Raw genomic sequence first — 8,207 nt, forward strand, 5'->3', positions numbered from 1 at the left:
TCAAAGCCAATTTTTCTTTCTCCGCAAAATGACGTATCCGATTTTGTCAGAAATAAGAAAAAAAATTATTCCGAAAGACTTTTGAATTTTTTGTATAAATGGCCACAACCTTGCATTATTTTCTTGGAACGCTTTTGGAAAGCATACTTGCTAGACAAATACCATGGCAAAACTTTATCAGCTTTGAAACAGCAAAACTAATCCGTTTCCTAGTAGACATGAGATTAAATGTTTTTCTTGAGTTTTTGATGATGGGTGTTGACATTGTGAACTTATAATACTTTTTAATCCAATTTAAACCCATCGCACATACATTTGAATTTCTTGTATGTTTTAGCGGGAGCTTCAATCTCATTTCTAACCGACTGAATATATGACCTGGAAGTGCCAGGAAAATGTTTTTCTTGCTACGATTTTGTAAGTTCTTGACGAGTCTTGTTACATGGGTAGTCTAAAATTAACTATGAAAATGGCAAAGTTTTTGAAACTCATTTGGTTGGATAATGCTTTTTTCCCATATTTCGTCGCGTTGATTTAATTGGTTAAGTATGTGTCTAGGAAGCCCTATTATTTGGAACAAGCTGGGATTCAACTCGGCTTCATTGGAAGGTGACTTAAGTAAAGAAGACAACATTAGCGTAGAAAGTGCTATTGATGGTATTCTTGTGATAGGTTGATTTAAAAACACATGAATAGCTGAAATTTTTTTTTCGGATTTAATTAACAAACACTCCCTTCTCTCTAAAAAATTTCCCAAAGAAAAGTTGAATCGAAGTCGGATTTTTGTGCTAAGGGTAGTTTTTTTCTTCCGACCAGTTTCGACCCTTGACCTAGCCATTTTTGACGGAACTTTTCATCTCAATCAAAAGGCATTGTTGTCTTGAGCTTAAATTTGAAAAAAAAAACTTTACCTGTGATCTTGTTCTTGTCAAGTTATTGGAGATTACAGATTGCCATTTGGCCAATTTGAGCAATTAACGCGCGATTTATTTTGTGATATTAACGCGTAAGCGGAGATTCAATGAGTCTAATAGGAAATCGTTCCAAACTGGTTGAAGGGAACGTGTTGGCAATAATTGATTTGTTATTAGGAAAGGCAACTGTCTTTTTGTACTTTATATGGCGTGAGGGGGGGGGGGAGATTTTCACAAAAAAAATCAAGCTTTAATTTTATCGTTTCACTAAAAATAATTTTTTTTTGTTATTACGGCTCCCTAGACCCTAAAAGGCAGTCGGAACATTCAAGGCATCGCAACGAAACGAGCAGTCTTGTTTATTATTTCAAAATGAGTTAATTTACACCCAGAGATGAGTGTTTTTAATCAATATTGTAGAGCAAAAGATTTTTTCGTTTCTGCATTTTCCAGAGGATATTAACTAGAACAGTAATCCCCAGAGCATATATGGATCAGCTTATTGTATTTGGATCTTGAAAACCAACGTATTTCATTAGAAGGTGTTGGGTTAAGTATGTTATAACTGGATCTACTGAAGGTAATTTGACCCCCAAAACATTGGCGAGCTCTTAATTCAGTTGAAACAAAAAAAAACCAGTTTGAGCCACAAAAACGATGAAGTTACACAAACTGCTGTTGGTTTCGGACCAATTCGTAAATCTGGAAACCTGTTGGTTTAGAACCTAAAAACATTCAATTATTGTCTCAAGCCTTAAGAAAACAAATGAAAATCATACAAAACATCCCAAGGCGATAGAATTAGTTTCAATCACTAATTAAGATTTTTACCTTTGCCACTGACTTGTTCAAACATTTTTTTTTCAATATCGATATTTATTTTTTTTTCGACTATCTTCCTTATTATTAAACATTTAAGCTGCACTCTATAATTTCTAAATTGTTTGTTTTTGTTAAGAGATCCTATAAATTTTAAAGGAGTGCTTTTTAAGTTGTAATAGCTAAATGCTTCTGTTTTATCAAAAAGGTCATTTTTATTAAGAAAACATATTTTTTTTCTAAAAAAAACATGATTTTTCTAAACAATGCAATTCTGTCTCGCGAAATTTTATACTTCCGTTTTTTTTTCATTTTTAATTTTGAAACTTTATATGAAAACCATAAATATAAGGAATATGTTTATATAGATATTTGATCTACAGATTCTTCTATTTAAAATACAACCAAACTAAGACGCAAGTTTTTGTCATTTGGATGTGGCATCCCACTAGTTACGTTTCATTACGTACCTCTTACACCGAAAAGTCTTTATGGAGTGTCGAACCACTACAAAGGGCTGAGAATCGCTTCAGGAGTCATTTGCAATGGAGACCTTTCCTTTGCCAGAGTGCCCAGATTTCAAGGCGGCTGATATTTTGTATATTTAAGAAAATATGAAAGTTTTTATGCCTTTTTACCAGTCTGTACGTCGTTACGAAAATGAGCTCCAGTTTCAAATACATTCACTACAATCGAGTTTGCAGGCTTCTTTTTGAAAAATTGTTTAAAGAATACTCTCCCCTTAGAAAATTCTGTACATTACGAGACCAAAACTGTGCACTCGATATGCGCACAATTTTGTGTCTTTATGTTCCTGGATTCGAGAGACAAGTCTTTATAAATGTTAAAATTTTGTCGGTACAATCAAAGAGAATGAAAGAACAAAAGAGAGCATCCTTGTTGCGGAATCCGCCTATACTTCCAAAAATACACCGTTTGGCTTCGTAATGTTTGATAGAAACGGATTGAAACTAACTTTACCAATTTTCGCAATTCAAATTGTTGAGTATCCATAGTTAACATTGATAATCCGCCAGTTAGAATTGCAATTCTGTAGTAAATTGTGAAATCTTGTTAATCAATTCTTTTTGCTTTGAATATTTATCAAAAACTTTGTATTAATTACTAACCCGCATCTGCAACTGAATTAGCATAGGCTTGATAAAAACGAACTAATTGTATTTTAAGTCATCTCTACGAGTTTGGTATAAAAACCAAAGTTCTGTTTTGTTCTTAATTATGTTTTCATGAGCGCTTTTTATCAACATTTCTGTAAATTCTTATCAAATTTTTGCATCAGTTTCATATTCAAATAAACTTGCTCAATGTTGGTTCTGGACTTCGTTTTCTGACTCCTTTTTGTTGAGAACCTTATACTCAAGTATTTTACAAAAATAGAGTTTGCCTTTCAGGCTACCACTGGGTTTGCTTCCCAAGACACTATAATCGCTTACTTGTGATTTACTTGTCGCCTCATTAACTCTTTAAAAAACCCTGGGATGAAAAAGTAAGTGTGGAAAAAATAAGCTTGCAAAAAACTTCACAACACTTTCAATGAAAAATTTTTTATGTTTCCACGACTGTACAAAATCATCGCGCGATAGCTAGCTAACCTGTTTAAATTTTTTTAGTTTCTGGGTAGGTGAATTAACCTTAACAAGGATCAAGAAAAACAATCGAGCTAGTAAAGTAACCTTCCCAGCACTTTGGTACAACCAGTGAGAAAGTAGACTAATTTTCCCAAGATTTCAGAAAAACCGTTGCTTAAAAAAAACGAGCTTGCCAACAACACTTCGATAAAAAAAGTATTTGGGTCCATCCATGAGAATTGCAAAAAAGTATATATTTACATTAATTCATATAATCTTTTTTTTTTAGTGAAGTGTTTTGAAATAACGAATTTTTGAACAGGATCTTCATACACTTTTTCTATTTAAGCGAGATAATTAGGTTTGAGCCAGTGTGCTGTTTTTGCAAAGAATTCATCAAACTCATTCAGCCATTAAGAACTATTGGGTAGACTGCTGGGATAAAAAGTATTTGTTCAGACCTTTGAAATTGAAAAAACTGGCAGCATATCGAGTACCCTCTCATGTGACAAACTCACGAGCTTACCTCCTTTCTATATCTAACATTTGAGGCTTATTTAATATTGCATACTTTTCTATTGCAAAAAAGTTACAAGCAAGCAGGAATGAAATGCACTCATGCTTCTGTTGATTTTAGTAATTTTTTTTTCCATTTTGTGGATATGAACAATTTGAATAAAGCTTGACTTGACAAAATCATTTGACGCAGTAGAACGCTAGTTTTTGGTATTAGGGGAGTCATTCAGTACCAATTGAAAAACTATTTAAGCAATTGATGGCAACTTGTGTTTACAAATATTTAAATCCCGACCGTTATCATTTCCTTGAAGATCTCCGACAAAAAACTTCTGTTTCTTTTTATTGTTTACTCTTTGTCTAATGGTTGGCTACAAAATTGAATTTTTCGCCAATGCCATGAAAAAAAATCAGATGAAAAATTTGTTTTGCAAATTTTTGCTAAAACCCTTGCAAAATCGGCACAATAGTTCAAATTAACGGCCTCACAGTGATCAAAAAATTTTAAGTTTGCATTAAAGAAACCATTGTTTTGAAAAAAAAAGTTTACCAAAAACAATTTAAGTGAAAGAATATAAAATTGTGGTATTTTTGCAAATATCAGAAACTCCCTCGAAAGTTTCTATAACAAACTGTGGTCTCGAGGATATTTTTTAGTAAACCAAAGGTGCAAGTGAATTTTCGGGAAATTTAGCTTACTATCCCCCAAAAAATTCTCAGTTGAACGTTTTATCAAAAAAGATAAGTGAAAAACCTTATGACTACTGTCCTTAATTAGAATATACATAAATTTCTCTTTCAAGTTTTTTTGAAACCTTGGCTGAAGGAGGTTCACCAAAAAAATTTTAACCTTTTTGTTTTTGATGCAAACTTGAACTATTTTAACTATCGCTTTTTCAACGCAAACCTGATCATAATATGCGAACGTTTTTTGACAAAAACATTGAAACAAACTTTTATTTTCAGGGAAACTTTTAATCCAACTCATAAAAAGTCGCCTTTGAATTGCTTAGACTATCCGAACTCAATCAGCTATATCTTTTTCCGGTAATTTGTCATAATAGACAAAATGTCACTTAGATTCATAAAAAGAAACCGCAACTTCATTACGAGGCCAAAGTGTGCACTGGATAGGTAGACTGTTTTGTGTCTGTATTTTCCTGTAACCCTAATTTTCTCAAGATGACAGAAAAACCGTTGTGAAGTATACCAGCTTTCCAACAACACTTCGATAAAAAAATTATTTTGGTCAACCATGAGAATTGAAAAAAACTATATATTTACATTGATTCAGTTGATCTTTTTTTGGTGAAGTGTTTTTGAAATAACAAATTTTTGAACAGGAACTTCATACAATTTTTTTAAATAAAATGAGACTGTTTCCTGCTTCTGTTGATTTTAGTAGTTTTTCCACATTGTGGATAAGAACAATTTGACAAATGCTTGACTTGGCAAAAACGTTTGACACAATAGAACGCTAGTTTTTGTAAACAAATGAGAATTAATTGGTTTTAGAGGAGTCATACAGTACTAATTGAAAAGCTATTTAAGCAAGCGAAGACAATTTGTGTTTACAAATTTTGATTTCTCGATAATTTGTATTCATTCATTGAATGTGTGCGACAAATGACATCTCGTGTTTTTCATTATCAATCACGTTTTGGCTAATGGTTTGCTACAAGTTTCAATTTTTTGTCAAAGCCACGAGAAAGTGTCAGATAAAATGTCGTTTTGCGTGATTTTGATGAAGCCCTCGCAAAATCGCCTGGTTCAAATTAACGGCCTCATAGTGATCAAAGTGTATAATGTTTTCGTTTAAGAAATCGTTGTTTTGATAAACTGTACCGAAAAAAAAATTAAGTCCATCAATATAAATATATAGTGATTTTGAAACTACCTCTGAAGCTTTTTAACAAAGTTTTTTTTTAGTGAGCCCGAGGTGGAACTGATTTTTCGGGAAATTTAGCTTACTATCCCCCAAAAGTTTCTGAGTTAAACGCTTTATCAAAAAAATCAGGTAAAAACCTTGTGACTTGGGAGCAATTTTGAACAGTACAGTGTTTTAGCTATTTGTTTGTGGAACCCAAAACCGCAAAGAAGATCAAAGAAAATTCGCAGTGATCTGATTTTGGCCTGTTGCGGAATTTGCTTACAATTCACAAAAAGTAGAGCTTGGCCAAGTAATATTTGTTCCAGATAATTTGCGCAATTACACTCGATAAGTGATGATTTTGGACTGCGATTTCTCCTCAATCGAATTTGTTAAGTTCTGCCTTGGTTGGGCGATTCCTTGAAGGGCTTTACGTACAGAGAGTTTAATGCACTTGAAAAAGTAAATTTAATCATAAAAAAAATCAATTTTAAATTCAAATAACTTTCGTTGCTTCGAAGATATAAAATTTATTATGAAACCTTTATTATCTTTAAATGATCATCAAGTCACACTGAAATTTTCAGTCATATTTCGATTTTAATCAATCAGTAAAGTGTTTATCATCACTGCTTCTTAACTCTCTGAATTCCAATACTGTTTGAATCGGTCCCTGTTTAGGCAACAACGGGGTAAATAGCTTCACTGGCCACCCCACATTTGTTGTTCTTGTTTCTCGCCATCTTGATGTAGCCCTTCAGCCCCCAACTTTTACCCCAGCTGTTTTTGACCCACCAGAATTCTGTTTTTTAGAAATTATTACAATAGGTGGCAAAATTAATTTTTTTGCACTTAACGTAGTGATGGTTTTCGTTTCATTTTTTTGATAGATAAAAACCATGTGAATTAAATTGAGATCTGTGTTCTTCAAAATATTTCAAAAATGATGCTTTTTTTTGTATTTGACCGATCAAAGAAATTGAATCTTTTTGTTGGTGATATTCAGATCAAAAGGAAACCTAGAAGTCAAAACAAAAAATTACCTAAAAGCTAGGCGCCTCAACAAACGTGGTAATTTTTTGGGTCTACTATTGGTCCATTTCGTCCCTAATAAAATATCCTTGTAATGTTTTTTTTTCAAGAAATGTATAATTAATGCCACCCTATTCTAATATTTCACCTTCGTTGCCGGAGCCTCCGTAGCCGACTACTAGAACAGCGTGATCGAGTGAGTATTGACTGCATGCAGCGGGGTCGTATATTCCGTCCTTGTACAGTTGGAAGCTAGAGTGACTTGCGTCGATGGCAATGGAGCAGGGTCCAACAGTCGCCACAGTTTCCTAATGTTTCTTTTGTTGTTTGCCTTTTTTTCTGAATAGTTTGAGAAAAAACTTGAAGATGAAGTTAAGCGGCAGTACAGAAAAAAATGAAGAGAAAAAATTGAAGATAAAAGCAACAATAAAAGAATATACCTTGCACACTTTACTTCTAATTGCGTTGTATTTCTTAAAATCCTTTTGGTGTTATCTCAAACAACCCACTAAAAGAACACTCGGGTTGACTAAAATTTGCAATCACTCATCGCACCATATATGGTTCCATAGAAGGCATAGAAAATTGCCCACGAATGAAACCGATCAACTAACACATTATCCGTGAATAGTTTGATATTTTTTTATATTGGAAACATCTTCGAATTATGTCAAAAAATTTTGCTTCATTTATTTCTAATGTTTAGTATGTCGTCATAAAGGATTTCTATGAAAGCATCTATGGTGACATCTGCATTTTCTTTGAAAAAATGAAGCAAACATTATTTATTAGAAATCCAATGTTTAAACCTATTTTTTTCAAGTTTTTTTTTCTATTTTTAAATGAGAAAACAACAAAAGACGCGTCTTCATTCCTTGAGTAGATTCTCGTTTCCTCGGGGCAGTTGAACGTGGTGGGAGACCTTCACAATTTTCTTCTTGCCTTCTTCATTGCAAGTGCCACGGCGCTCGGTGATTCCTGGAAACAAATTGGAACTTTGTTCGGATTTTTACGAGCTAATCAGACTAGAGTTGTCAGTTGATATGACCCTGGTATGTAATGTATAACTCTTGTTGACGTCTATACCAGAAAAGTGCGTATCATTCATTTTCTTATACTGGTTCTGTAAGAAAACGCTTAGTGACGATTATCATAGAAAAAAATTGTATATGATACGGGTTATTTTTCGAAAACTATCTTAATTTGGTTTAAAATCAAACAGTACCATTTTGTGGCAATTTTTGTCACATGAGAGCTTTTATAAAATCTAATGTTTTTTTTTAATTCTTTTTTTTGAATGAAAAAAATGCTTTTCATACAATTTCATTTAGGAAATTTTTATGATATCTGTTTTTCGATGGAAAAATTACAAATTTGAGTTTAATTTTTTTTCTCTTTTTTTTTAATTGCACACTTTCTTCTGTGTTCAAATAAACATTTTATGGGGAAAAAATTTGCTCGCAAACT

At 32.8% G+C, this 8,207-nt stretch overlaps 1 protein-coding gene across 1 annotated transcript in view; it reads right to left on the bottom strand.

The window, feature by feature from the left end:
- Positions 1–6,197: 6,197 nt before the first annotated feature.
- The window catches only part of LOC134855883 (procathepsin L-like), a 36,176-nt gene continuing 34,166 nt past the window's right edge, over positions 6,198–8,207 (bottom strand). Inside the window, exons 6-8 of the mRNA XM_063872269.1 lie at positions 7,612–7,718; positions 6,889–7,045; positions 6,198–6,510 (exon numbers count right to left, since the gene is read on the bottom strand). Of these exons, the coding sequence (XP_063728339.1) occupies positions 6,386–6,510; positions 6,889–7,045; positions 7,612–7,718 (389 nt within the window). The 3' untranslated portion in view covers positions 6,198–6,385. The remainder of the gene's footprint in view (positions 6,511–6,888; positions 7,046–7,611; positions 7,719–8,207) is intronic.

Source organism: Symsagittifera roscoffensis, unplaced genomic scaffold, assembly GCF_963678635.1.
Source record: "Symsagittifera roscoffensis unplaced genomic scaffold, txSymRosc1.1 SCAFFOLD_292, whole genome shotgun sequence".
Taxonomy (NCBI): domain Eukaryota; kingdom Metazoa; phylum Xenacoelomorpha; order Acoela; family Convolutidae; genus Symsagittifera; species Symsagittifera roscoffensis.